General features: G+C 38.0%; 3 protein-coding genes and 3 non-coding genes across 6 annotated transcripts; 3 read left to right on the top strand and 3 right to left on the bottom strand.

Moving 5' to 3' along the window:
- Window positions 1–975: 975 nt before the first annotated feature.
- LOC6632797 (uncharacterized) lies at window positions 976–2,566 on the bottom strand. The gene is made up of 6 exons (XM_002056077.4): window positions 2,304–2,566; window positions 1,743–1,850; window positions 1,625–1,684; window positions 1,520–1,552; window positions 1,090–1,176; window positions 976–1,037 (listed from the first exon to the last, which is right to left on the bottom strand). Exons 1-6 carry the CDS (start codon window positions 2,538–2,540, stop codon window positions 1,017–1,019), a joined length of 546 nt encoding a protein of 181 aa, XP_002056113.1. The 5' UTR covers window positions 2,541–2,566; the 3' UTR covers window positions 976–1,016.
- Window positions 2,567–3,339: 773 nt separating this feature from the next.
- LOC6632796 (mucin-21) lies at window positions 3,340–5,365 on the bottom strand. The gene is made up of 2 exons (XM_002056076.4): window positions 5,208–5,365; window positions 3,340–5,141 (listed from the first exon to the last, which is right to left on the bottom strand). Exons 1-2 carry the CDS (start codon window positions 5,301–5,303, stop codon window positions 3,432–3,434), a joined length of 1,806 nt encoding a protein of 601 aa, XP_002056112.1. The 5' UTR covers window positions 5,304–5,365; the 3' UTR covers window positions 3,340–3,431.
- Window positions 5,366–7,102: 1,737 nt separating this feature from the next.
- LOC138910967 (uncharacterized) lies at window positions 7,103–7,643 on the top strand. The gene is made up of 2 exons (XM_070207488.1): window positions 7,103–7,398; window positions 7,480–7,643. The coding sequence occupies exons 1-2, from the start codon at window positions 7,124–7,126 to the stop codon at window positions 7,541–7,543; spliced, it is 339 nt and encodes a 112-aa protein (XP_070063589.1). The 5' UTR covers window positions 7,103–7,123; the 3' UTR covers window positions 7,544–7,643.
- A 26-nt stretch (window positions 7,644–7,669) lies between these two features.
- On the bottom strand, window positions 7,670–8,891 carry LOC26530913 (uncharacterized). Its single transcript, XR_011416213.1, has 4 exons — window positions 8,681–8,891; window positions 8,425–8,625; window positions 8,118–8,319; window positions 7,670–8,046 (listed from the first exon to the last, which is right to left on the bottom strand). It is a non-coding gene; the product is annotated as an uncharacterized protein (transcript).
- Window positions 8,892–10,135: 1,244 nt separating this feature from the next.
- On the top strand, window positions 10,136–10,215 carry TRNAL-UAG (transfer RNA leucine (anticodon UAG)). The gene has a single exon. It is a non-coding gene; the product is annotated as a tRNA-Leu (tRNA).
- Window positions 10,216–10,660: 445 nt separating this feature from the next.
- Window positions 10,661–10,740, top strand: TRNAL-UAG (transfer RNA leucine (anticodon UAG)). The gene has a single exon. It is a non-coding gene; the product is annotated as a tRNA-Leu (tRNA).
- The last annotated feature ends 1,614 nt before the right edge of the window (window positions 10,741–12,354 follow it).

Raw genomic sequence — 12,354 nt, 5'->3', positions numbered from 1 at the left:
ATTGTACATAATTATAGTTTTGTGACGTGCACGACTTTTGGAACATCGTGCATTTGGTGGACGTAAATACCCATTCTTCCTGTTGCCAAAACAAATGAAATTTGCCGCTCAATAAAGCGATTTAATAACAGCGACAGCAACCGACAAATGGCAGTCGCACACTTATTCACAAAAGTATGTGTATACATGCAGCGTATATGTATGCATGTCTTCCGCTTGTCGTCTTTAGTCTCTGTAGACGACTCACCCCTTTAAATGACCCAATTTCCGAAGCACGAGCATCCGAAAGCACCGACAGCTGAGTAACTGTCAAAAGCAAAGCCCTGCAAGCTGCTTCGTAGTAATAAAATTATTAAAAAATAAAAAGACATGTGTATAGCGAAGATCGGGCAAAGATCATGGCGCTGCTTTTAATACTCTTGCATAGGGCATAACTAATTTATCGTCTGCCTTGAAGTTTGATCAAATTCGATTAATATCTTATATATCTTAGGAAATGAGTTTAAATCTGACAATATTCAGTATTAATTGAAACTTAGGGTTCGAGCTTCTGAAAAGATTGTTTTGAGCTCAAGTGAATATTTTATAACTTTGGCATTAAAACTTCGACTTTTTTGCTTGGTAGTGTAGTTAGGTGTCGGCTTGGTCTTACCTTTACGTTGCTTATATGGTGCAGACGCTGGCGCTGGCGATGCTGGTGGTGCTGGTGCTTTTCGGGTAATTTGATCCCCTAATGTTGCAGGGAATCACGTGTTTCAATTTTGATTCACGTATCATTTGACCCCTTTCCATACTACAAGTAGATCAAACAACAACAACAACACGAACTGGGAACAACATCTGGAACTCGAGCGTATATTTATTGACCTTGTTTACAGTTCTTAGATTTCAAAACAACAGGCACAATATGCTTTTCACTAATTGATGTTAAAGTTGCTGATAAACTTGCTTAATTCAAATTAAAAACTGATTGAATATGTATATATCCGTATATATAGATTTATTTTAAAGTGCATTTATAGATTGGTGAGGGCATTCTGTAATGATTCGAATTAGTAAAATTTCGATTTGAATTCAAGTCAAACCTACGGCCAGATCTCCCAAAGCAGCATTCAATTTCTTCACATATGGAACAGCTGCCTGGGCAGCAGATGCAATAGTCTTAGCGCTCACACCCTAGAAATTAGCAATAAATTGGAAAAGTATAATATAAGCAAGTAAAAGGTACTTTAGTCGAGAGTGCCCGACTAGGCAATACAATGAATCTTCTTGGTGGCGATAGCTATAAAATGAAAGATACTTGATCTGTATATCCTATTTTGGGTAGCTATATGTGAACAGACGGACGAACGGACAAACAGACGAACATGGCATGATCAACTCGGCTATTAATTCTAACCAAGAATATATATATATATATATATATATAAAGAATATATCATTAAACCCAGTTTATCCATATTTAATGGGTTTAGGATATAAAAATATAGTTTTAGTTGAAAACGAGGCAAATACTTACGCCCATCTCACCAATAACTGTAGCACCAGAGGACTTTGGAATAGTTAAAAATGTATTTCAAGTGTTATTTTAAGAATAAGGTTAAGTTTAATTTAAGTTACTTACTGAAACACTGCGAGACTTGGGCGCTGCCTGAATTTCCACGCTGAGGGTGGTAATGGTGTTCTATTGATTGAGAAAGGTTTAGTGGACTTCTAGTAAATCTTAAGTATATGCGACTTACTGCCAAATGGCCAAGAGCATTGCCCATATCACCCATAAGATTGCCAATAAGATTTTTCGACTGCGGCTGAACATAAGCTCTCTGAACTCTCAAACTGGCCAGGGCATTCTAAGAAATATTGTTAAAAGTATAAAGAAATAAAAGTTACATTCGGGCAAACATTAAATATTTTTGCAATTAGTTGTAATATAACCGATTCATTCTCTATAGGAATAATCCATATGATTAGTATTCTTATCCGGTGACAAAAAAAGACTACTCATACGTGACCCAAATAGTAATTCTCTTAATTATTGGGTTTGATAAAGCAGTCTAAAAAAATAAAAAAAAAATTAGATGTATATCAAGATTCTTCTTTTGAGTGATGCTGCGTATAACAGCTTTATATGGTGGCTCGATCTGTTCGACTCCGAAATCAAGATAGCATTAAAACTGAAAGACTGGCTTGCATATAAAAAAAAGGGAAAAGGACTCTACTCTTGATCAGGTAAGGGAAATATATATAGTTTATGGTATGGATGTTCTTCTATGTAACCCTCTGCATGGGGCGGCTATACTTACGGCTAGATCAGCCAAGTCATTAGCCATATCACTTGGCAGGTTTTGAGTAGCGGCCTCCACATACTCTGCATCTGGCTGGGCAGCGTCCAACTGATTCTCCAGACGATGGATTGCCTTCTCGCCGGCAACTGCCACCTGGGAGACGTCGCTCATGAGGCCACCAAAAGTAATAGTGCCAGCCTGGACTTGTTGGGCAACCAAAAGGCTGGCCAAGAGTGCAACAATTATGGCTTGCATTCTGATTGTTGGTTTTTACTTGTTCACAGCGCGAACAACTTTATTTATATACCAACAGGCAATGGATCTTATCTATATAAAGCTAAAATCAAAGACGCAGTAAAAATTACTGCAATTCGCCATGGTTACGCTCAAGTGGCCAATAACTCATGTCGGAATCGGCGGTACGCACTGATTGATGTCCAAAATTGTTATCAGACGGCGCTTAATTTCAAGTCTATGGTTTTTGTTTTTAATATTGAATAGTAATTTAATATTTTTATATAACTAGAATTGCGCAGGCAGGTGCATTCGACTGCGCAATACTTTGTTAATGGTGTAAAAACAGCTCAGGACACCTGGAGAAGAGTCTTTATTGTGGCAAAAGGGCTCTAAAATTATAACCCCGTCGGGTCAGCTTGGGAGTGATTCTATCTTTCGGAAAGGCCTTCAGTTAATGAGTTCGTATATATTTTGTGACTGTTAATCAAAAACTGTGGAAGATATAGACTTTGGACTGGAGGATATAAAAAATATACCCCTTAATATTTAACTTGCAACATTTATAAACGAGTCTGCATATTGATCAGTATATTTATTTACAGTCCCAAGTATTAATAGAAGGACAGAATGGCAAACATAGCACAACATTAATATACTCATTTTTAACGTGTGAACAGAGTATAAGTACCTTTCGGGCTTTCTTTGTTTTGCAGTAATTTCGCGTGCCCGAAATTCTAATCGACTCACAATATGAACATTGTCCCCTATACAAATCGGTTGCATATTGTGCCCAGTTAAATAATAAAAACTTTATCAATCATCTGCTCGCAATAATAGTTTTATTTTCAATTATGAGGATACGCGTTTATATGTGTGTAGTACAGTGTTGACAATTGATATAGAAGTCCACTAAAATAAGTGGGCAATTCCATTGACCACGCTGTTGGCAACATTTAGAGCGCCATCAGCCACGCCTTCAGCCACATGAGTGGCATCGCCTACAATGCTAACAGCAGCACCCGCGGCATCTGAAGCGATATTGGTAACAGCATTGGCAGCATCGGAAGCAACATTATTTCCTGCATTGGAAGCTGTATCGGCTCCATTATTAGCGGTATTGGAAGCATCGGATGCTACGTTATGAGCAGCATTGGAAGCAGAGCTTGCAACGTTGTTGGCTGCGTTGGAAGCAGAATTTGTCACGCTGTTGGCTGCATTAGAAGCAGAACTGGCAACGTTATGAGCAGCATTGGAAGCAGAATTGGCAACGTTTTGAGCCGCACTGGAAGCATCGGATGCTACGTTATGAGCTGCACTGGAAGCATCAGATGCTACGTTATGTGCAGCATTAGTAGCAGAGCTTGCAACGCTGTTAGCTGCATTGGAAGCAGAATTGGCAACGTTTTGAGCCGCGCCGGAAACATCGGAGCCCACAGTGTTAGCAGCATTGGATGCGGAATTTGCCACACTGTTGGCAGCATTGGAAGCGGCACTTGCCACGTTGTTAGCAGCATTGGAAGCAGAACTTGCAACGCTGTTAGCTGCATTGGATGCAGAGTTTGCAACGTTGTTAGCTGCATTGGAAGCAGAGTTTGCCACACTGTTAGCAGCATTGGATGCAGAATTAGCAACGCTTTGAGCCGCACTGGAAGCATCGGATGCTACGTTATGTGCTGCACTGGAGGCATCAGATGCCACGTTATGAGCAGCATTGGCAGCAGAGCTTGCCACACTGTTAGCAGCATTGGAAGCGGAATTAGCAACGCTTTGAGCCGCACTGGAAGCATCGGATGCTACGTTATGAGCTGCACTGGAAGCATCAGATGCTACGTTATGAGCAGCATTAGTAGCAGAGCTTGCAACGCTGTTAGCTGCATTGGAAGCAGAATTTGCCACGCTGTTGGCAGCATTGGAAGCGGCACTTGCCACGTTGTTCGCAGCATTGGAAGCAGAGCTTGCAACGCTGTTAGCTGCATTGGAAGCAGAGTTTGCCACACTGTTAGCAGCATTGGATGCAGAATTGGCAACGTTTTGAGCCGCACCGGTAGCATCGGATGCTACGTTATGTGCTGCACTGGAGGCATCAGATGCCACGTTATGAGCAGCATTGGCAGCAGAGTTTGCCACACTGTTAGCTGCACTGGAAGCAGAATTCGCCACACTGTTAGCGGCATTGGAAGCAGAATTGGCAACGTTCTGAGCCGCACTGGAAGCATCGGATGCTACATCATGCGCAGCATTAGAAGCTGAACTTGCTATATTAGAGGCCGAATTCGCCACGCTGTGAGCCACATTGGAAGCATCTGAGGCTACATTATGCGCTAGACTGGAGGCATCAGAGGCTACATTATGTGCCACATTGGATGCATCGGAGCCAATTGTGCCACCTACATTACCAACTGAGTGGCCGAGATTGTTGGCCGACTGGCCAACATCATTGCCAAACTGCGAGGCTGCCTGGCCCAATGCGTTACCAAAATTAGAGGCGTCTTGTCCAACCGCGGAGCTGTTCAGATTGCTTGCAGCTTGGCCCACGTCATTGCCGAATTGGGAGGCCGCCTGGCCCACGGCATTGCCAAAGTTTGAGGCTTCCTGTCCAATCTGATTGCCAAAATTGCCCTAGAAATGAGATCACATGGCACATTACACTCCGTTCAGTTAGTATAAATGACACACGTCACATACAAAGGCTTGGCCAAGTTCGCCCAGCACAGACCTGGCGCTCACATCCTGCAGACCCAAGAGAGCCAGCGCCAGCGTAAGGGCTACGATAAAATTCATTCCAAGACTTTCAGTATGATTTTTATATTTTTTTGTACACAATTTATAATTGCAATTAATGATATTTGCGACTTGCCAGTCATATTTATAGGCAAGTGAAACTCGATAAATTGCGATATGCTTATCGCTAGACTCTGTCTGCCAACTTATCTAGGAAATTTTTTGTATACCACCATATTTAAATGTTGCCTGCTGTTTATCTAGAGCAAGACGTATGGTCGGCCCATTGAATTAAAATTTTCTAATCATAATTTGCTTACATATTCCCATTAATTACCAAAAATGTCATATAATTAAATATATATATTTATATATATATATATATATGATGACATATATATGTATATAAATTTATGGTTATTTGAAAGATGTACACATTATAAAAAATTCCCCATTAGCCGTGTATTAACCAAATAATGCCAAAAGTCGGGGCAAATTTTTATCGAGCTTATCTTAAAATAGACTTGGTCTATACAGGTATTTTGTGTGTCATCAAATTTGAATTCAGAGACTCTTTGATGACGATTGTTATTGCAAAGGTTAAAATCTCATAAACGAAATAGAATAGAATAGGGTGACTAAAAAATACCCTATACGCAGTAGCGAGCATATCAACTATGGTGTCTCCAATTCTTAAGATCACGATATCGAAAATTGTCTAGCAGGGCATCGAAATTTATCGATTTAAAAAAAAAGTCTATACAAAAACAACATAAAAAGTCTGGTATCTCCAGCTATAAAAATCTTCAATATATGCTTAAGTAACTGGAGCTGGCAATTGATATTTTTCGATTTTTGAAAAAGCAAAAAAGTGTTTGAGCTTTATCTGAGAAAGTACTTTCTTAACTTACAGTCATTAAGTTATATTGTCTCTCCAAACAAATACACGAAAGAGTATTGCTTAATCCATTCGTCTTTTGATGCTGATGCTACAACTAACAATATCAGCACTATGAACTGTATGCAGCAGATTTTGGGTTAACTTTTGTTTAACACTTTAAAGTCAAATGGCACCTATAGTTTATTAAACTCCAAATCGAGTGGCAAGTGACAGTTTCTGCTTACATATGTTTGCCAAATTCTTAAATTGTCTGCGGTATGATGAATGAACTATCCATTTCTGAATTAAATTAACGCTCGAAAATATGTGTTTTGTATTGATAATATGTATACCGACCACCATGTCTGAAGTGGTTTTATACTATGCTAGGTTTCATAATATCGGACAATATGTAGGTTAGATGGTATTATACTAAAATGTTTACTATAATCTTATAGCGTTCAAGTGCAGTCAAGGGGGCTTAAATTAGCCTATCCTCAAGCTTTTCTCTCAGTTTATGTTTCTAGATATATTTCTAGATCTTATGTGTTTTGATTTTATTTTACTGGGTGTATCTAGGTACTTCGAGCTAAAACATATATTTATAAAGTAAATATACATATTCGATATTCGTAAGCATTATTTTAAGTAATATTGACCTGAATCATAGGCAAACAAACACAAACTGACTTTTATATGCGCGCTGGGCAAAGTCCGCTTCAAGTACATGGTACATATTACTTATTTGGCAAACTTATTAAGATTATTTTTTTTGATTTATCTACATATATATTTTTTATTTTATTTTCATTATGTTTATGCAATATCCGGCAGTAGCATGAAGTGTTTTGTATTTAACTTAAGTTTAGTTTACATACGGATTCGATCATTTATAATGCCAGCCATATCTCGATTTATATCAATATCAATTTCCATATAAATACGAGTGAGCATTTTCGGTTTTCCATCAGTCGATAAAGTCGCATAAAGTAAAAGTATCATGAAGTTCCTAGTGCTCCTCTTCCTGGTGGTGGCCATGGTCAGCCAACAAGTGTCCGCCGCCGGCTCCGTTGTCTCAGCTATTGACAATGATGCCAATAGCATTGCCCAGGCCGCTGCCAGTGCGGGTGAGAGTATTCTCTCGGACGGTGCCACCTTTGGCAAGGACGTGGCCAGTGTGGGTGAGGGCATTTTCTCGGATGGGGCCACCTTTGGCAAGAACGTGGCCAAATCTGCGTCCAGTTTGGGCAAGGGCATTCTCTCGGACGGTGCCACCTTTGGCAAGGACGTGGCCGGCGCTGCTGTCAAGGCTGCCGACTCTTCTGCCGCACAGAGTATTCTCTCGGACGGTGCCACCTTTGGAAAAAATGTGGCCAGTGCAGCTGTTCAAGCCGCCGATAATATTGCCAACTTGTTCTAAAGTACCCAGATTCACGGATGAGCTAGTGCTGTCTAGAGTCCGCGAAAGACTTATAAAGTTTTAAATAAAACAAAATGATTTTGCATACCTAATACATAAACAGTTAATTAATTTTATTTTCAAATATTTTCAATTGTATTTTATATTATTTTTAAACTTTATTTTTATTATTTGATACTTAATTAGTTTGTGCTTGTGTCATAATACATTTTTTTAACATTAAGTGTTTAAACATTTTCACCCTTAAGTGGAAAGAATTTGTATGGATTGCCATTTCTTTTGACTAAATGTTGTGGCTGCAAGTGCTCGTTTGGATTGTGATGGTTTTGAATGTCGAAGTTTATGAAATATTGGGGATTCTTTCGTTTCTTGACATGGCTAACATAGTGTTTGGCGTTGGGTTGAGGCTTTGAGTAGGCTAGGCGCATGATAACATTGTCGGCTGGTTGAATCTTAAATGCATTCCTTGGGCGGTTGTTGGTCACAAAATTCTCAAAGTTGGTCTGTATAGAAATTGAAATAAAATAATATTTCCAAAGTATATTTGCTTAAATTAATACTATTTTTGCCTTACAAATTTGTTTCGCATATTTTCCGCCATTGACTTCGGGGCATGTGCCTCTAGACTTAACATAAGCCCCATCAATAGAAACAAATAAATAGCTAGAAGCATTGTTTGGCTATTGAGAAGTTGCTTTTTACTAAATTTCCTAAATATTTTATTTTTTCGTCTAACCAAAAAATCCATTTGTTTCGGTTAATATTAATTGGCTTCACTTTAATTAGGGTAAATAAAGTATTATATAGATTTGTTTTACTATTTTATTAGTTTAGTGTGGATTTAATTTTAAGAGTTTCCACTGTAAATGTTTGTTACTTACTTTACTTAGGCTTGTGTTGTTTCTTTTTCATCGTTTGACTGATTTTTTTGGAGCTTTTTAATTGTTGAATTGAAAATTGTACTTCTTGTTTTCATTTTTCCGTGTGAAATCAAAGTACATGGAATAGGTCTGTCCATTAGCCACATGTATCTCCCGCCTGTTGTCGTTGGACGCTTTGCTTACAGCTGCACCAAAATTTGACTGAAATACAAAAATTGTATTTTTTAAAAATGACAAAGAGCTGGGTGCAGCGTACAAATTCTTTTAATATCTGCTTGCTTTCCTTTACGCGGATGTTATGCCGCGGGCTTTCCAAATTTCTTGCCATGTGCTCCATTACGAACTCCAGGCGACCCATTCTATAAGCCTGACTTGCTGGCTGATCGATAAGCATGAGATATATAGCCAATATAAATTGAACCGATTTTGCAGATGACATTTTCTCAGCTGGCAGATCGCAAGTTGTCTGGGTCCAAAAAAGTCTTGATGTGAAATGTTAGTTCACGGACCATTTGCAACGCTTGCGTCAACTTCAAACTCAATTTGAGGCGCAGAAATGTGTCAAATGTGTTGAATGTGAATGAGCGTGGAGGGTATGTGTGTGTGTCTGTGTGTGTGTGTGTGTGGCAAAGTCAAGACGAGAGGCCCTAACCCCCGTGGTGACCGGGTTATGGACCGTTTAAGTCGCAAACGTTGTGCATTTATTGTGATTTTTATGCAGCTCGCCAGCGTTTTAATAGATTTTTGCATAAAACGCTTCCCAGGGTTACCGTTACTCACTTGCCTAATGTAAACAAGTTATAAAACGCTCGTAAATCGCGACAAAAAAATATACGAAACTATAACGTCATAAAAATGCTATAAAATATGCTACCGTCTGAAGAAAGGGCAACCTTTTTTTATGCCATTTGCGAATTTGCGAAATGCACAAATCGTAAAACAACAACAAAAACAACGGGGTGTGCGGCCAGAACTTGTCGACCCCAAAGGGCGTAGAGCTGGCGAAGGTGTAAGTGTTTGCATCTGTATCTTAGCCTAACATGGCCCCTGCCCTGACCCCAGCCCCTGTGCCCTGTGCCCTGCTCATTATCACAAAATCAAAATGCGTTTGTCAATGAATTAGAATAGCTCTGATGTTGATGTTGGGTCGTAAAACGTTTTGGCATTGATATTGTTTGGGTTTATATTTGTTTTTTACCAAGATATTGTCAGGATTGCTTAACCAACTGTGCTTATCTTGAAGAAACTAGCTTTAGATAGAATGGAAATTGCAGTAAATAATTTAGTCCTTACCTTAACAGTATTACAATATTACGAACTACCTTTATGTGGTTCGGGCGGAATGCATTTAAATCAAAAACGAAAACAATTTTGTTTTAATATATATCTTATCCGATTTATTTTATAAATTAAGGTATTAATGCTCTTATTTTTTAATTAGATCATTAGTATTATTATTATATTTCAGTTTTTCATTTATTGAATTATTATAATATTTAATAGTCGCTGTTAAAATGCGTATTATGTGCAAACGTATTGTCGGTTCAGCAATGCCATATGCTACTACTTTTCGTTGTTGTCTACTACTTTTTTCACATGTACTTCGGCAACACTCGTGAAAATCATCCCCAAAACTAGACCAGTATTTTTAAACTGTAGGACGGTACTGTGCTGTGCCTTCAAGTTGCACATTTGGCACGTGGTTGAACAAGGCAGCGTGGCCGAGCGGTCTAAGGCGCTGGTTTTAGGCACCAGTCCGAAAGGGCGTGGGTTCGAATCCCACCGCTGTCAATGTGTTTTTTTTATTTAATTTTTATACTTTTAACATTCACATAAACATTTATTTCAATCATATATATGTATATTATATGTTAATTGGAATAAACTTTATATGAACACTCGTGTGTTTGTACTTATAATAAATCACGCTTTGTTCACAACCAACTTACAAAATATTTTCGTTGAAATATATTTTAAATAATTTTAAATTGCTAGATTCTGTTTAAAATGCAAATCTATATAAAAAAATATGTGTATTCAACATAATAAATTAAAACTAGGCTAGTTTTAGGAATTAATTAAATGTAGATAAGTGTACGTAAGGGTTAATACAATGCAGCGATAATAACATAAGCAATTATAAACAGATTTGGGTTTGATACTACTTAGAACATTCTATTAGCAAAAAAAAAGGTCGTGTTAGAGTTGTGTGTCTGAAATCGGGCAGGCGTCATATGGCAGCGTGGCCGAGCGGTCTAAGGCGCTGGTTTTAGGCACCAGTCCGAAAGGGCGTGGGTTCGAATCCCACCGCTGTCAAGTTGAGATGCTTTCTATTTTTTTTTTCCTGGTGGTGGCAAGCACTACGAATATTGCGCGCTTAATTAGGTCTTCCCCGGTACATTTTCCGGCACAGCCGTTTATCTGGCGTTGACATTTCCCGCGTGCGCTTACTTAACTCTATTTTAACCCTTTCTGCGGTAACATGTTGATCTTGTTAGTAACCCGCCGTGGTCGGTCCAATTGGAAAATGAAATAAAAGGGAAAACGACAGGAAATTAAAGGCTTTTGCGGCTCCATTCAGCTGTCCTCGCTGCGGGGCGAATAAATGAGTCAAATGTTAAGGAATACAACTTACCTTATGTTTTATTGCTTTGTTTCTGAGCTAATTGGCAGCGCGGACGGCGCTGATTTTCTTTAGACCCATATCTTACAGTTTGAGCTGTAAGCCTTTAAAACTTATTTGGGTTTGCTTGAGTAAGAACATTTAAATCCAATTTTAAGAAGAAAAAAAAAAAACGTTTCCCCCTCTTTAATCGCAGAGTTCTCAGGAATTACGGACAAAGTGACACTTGCATTTGCTAAGATAGTTCTACGTAATTGATGATGTTTTCCAAGGAATTTCGAATTCGATTTAACAGCAATGAGGCCTAAAATTTGTATTAACATCATTACACCTTTATTATTCCATATATCTTTATTAGTCACTAACATTTTCTACTCACCTCCAAGTTCAATTTTGTTTATACATAGTCGTCGAGAGACCTCGTATATGCGTCAAACTTTGATATAGTTGCATTTCAGACTAAAATATGATTAAGAAATCTTAGAACGTCAACCCGGATTGGAATATTTAGCTAGGGTGTTTATTATAGATTTTAGATTGCTGGTGACTGTAACATTTTTAATTTAAGCAACGTATTAAAGAAATGTGAAAAGGTAATCTAATATATATGTAATCTTATATATATATGTATATATAAATATACGTTTCTGATAGCTAAGGTCTTTTTGGCAATGGAAACGTCATTCTTAATTTTAACAAAGAAATAAACCTCAACACGAATTACACGCGTACACCTAATTCTTAAAATACAAAAATTAAATTTTGTCGTACAATATTATGTTTGGATTTAACACAATTTAAAATATTACAATTTTATAATTAATGAGTTTTTTCAACTATTTTCAAATTTAGTTGAATTGCCTTTTTGTGGATATAAGCAAATTAACTGTTTACTTTTTATCTTTTTGCACTTAATCTCTATATATAAAATTACTTTTCCTGACTGACTGACTACTGCCTGATTGAATGATTGACTGACTGACTTATTCACTGATTGGTTGGTGATCAACTGTAGTTACCTTATGTGATGAAGGTGCACGTTTTGTCTGCGTTTTGGAAAATTCCACCCGCATGTTTGGAAAAATCGCAAAAACAATTGTATGCAACTTTTTTGTTTACCCAAAATGGTAATGTTTACCCATTATTGGGTTAATTATATTCAGGATTCCAGCTACTGTGTATATTTGTGATTTATGTTATGGGAATAATATATGTGGACGATATGTACTTATTTGCATATTAAGATGCGCTTAAGCGTGCTTGACTTTTGATATTCGTATTTCCCTGCAATTGCCTTTGGACATTGA

This window comes from Drosophila virilis, chromosome 2 (assembly GCF_030788295.1).
Source record: "Drosophila virilis strain 15010-1051.87 chromosome 2, Dvir_AGI_RSII-ME, whole genome shotgun sequence".
Lineage (NCBI taxonomy): Eukaryota > Metazoa > Arthropoda > Insecta > Diptera > Drosophilidae > Drosophila > Drosophila virilis.
Note: the sequence above shows the minus strand (reverse complement) of the source record. Positions and strands in the feature narration are given on the sequence as shown.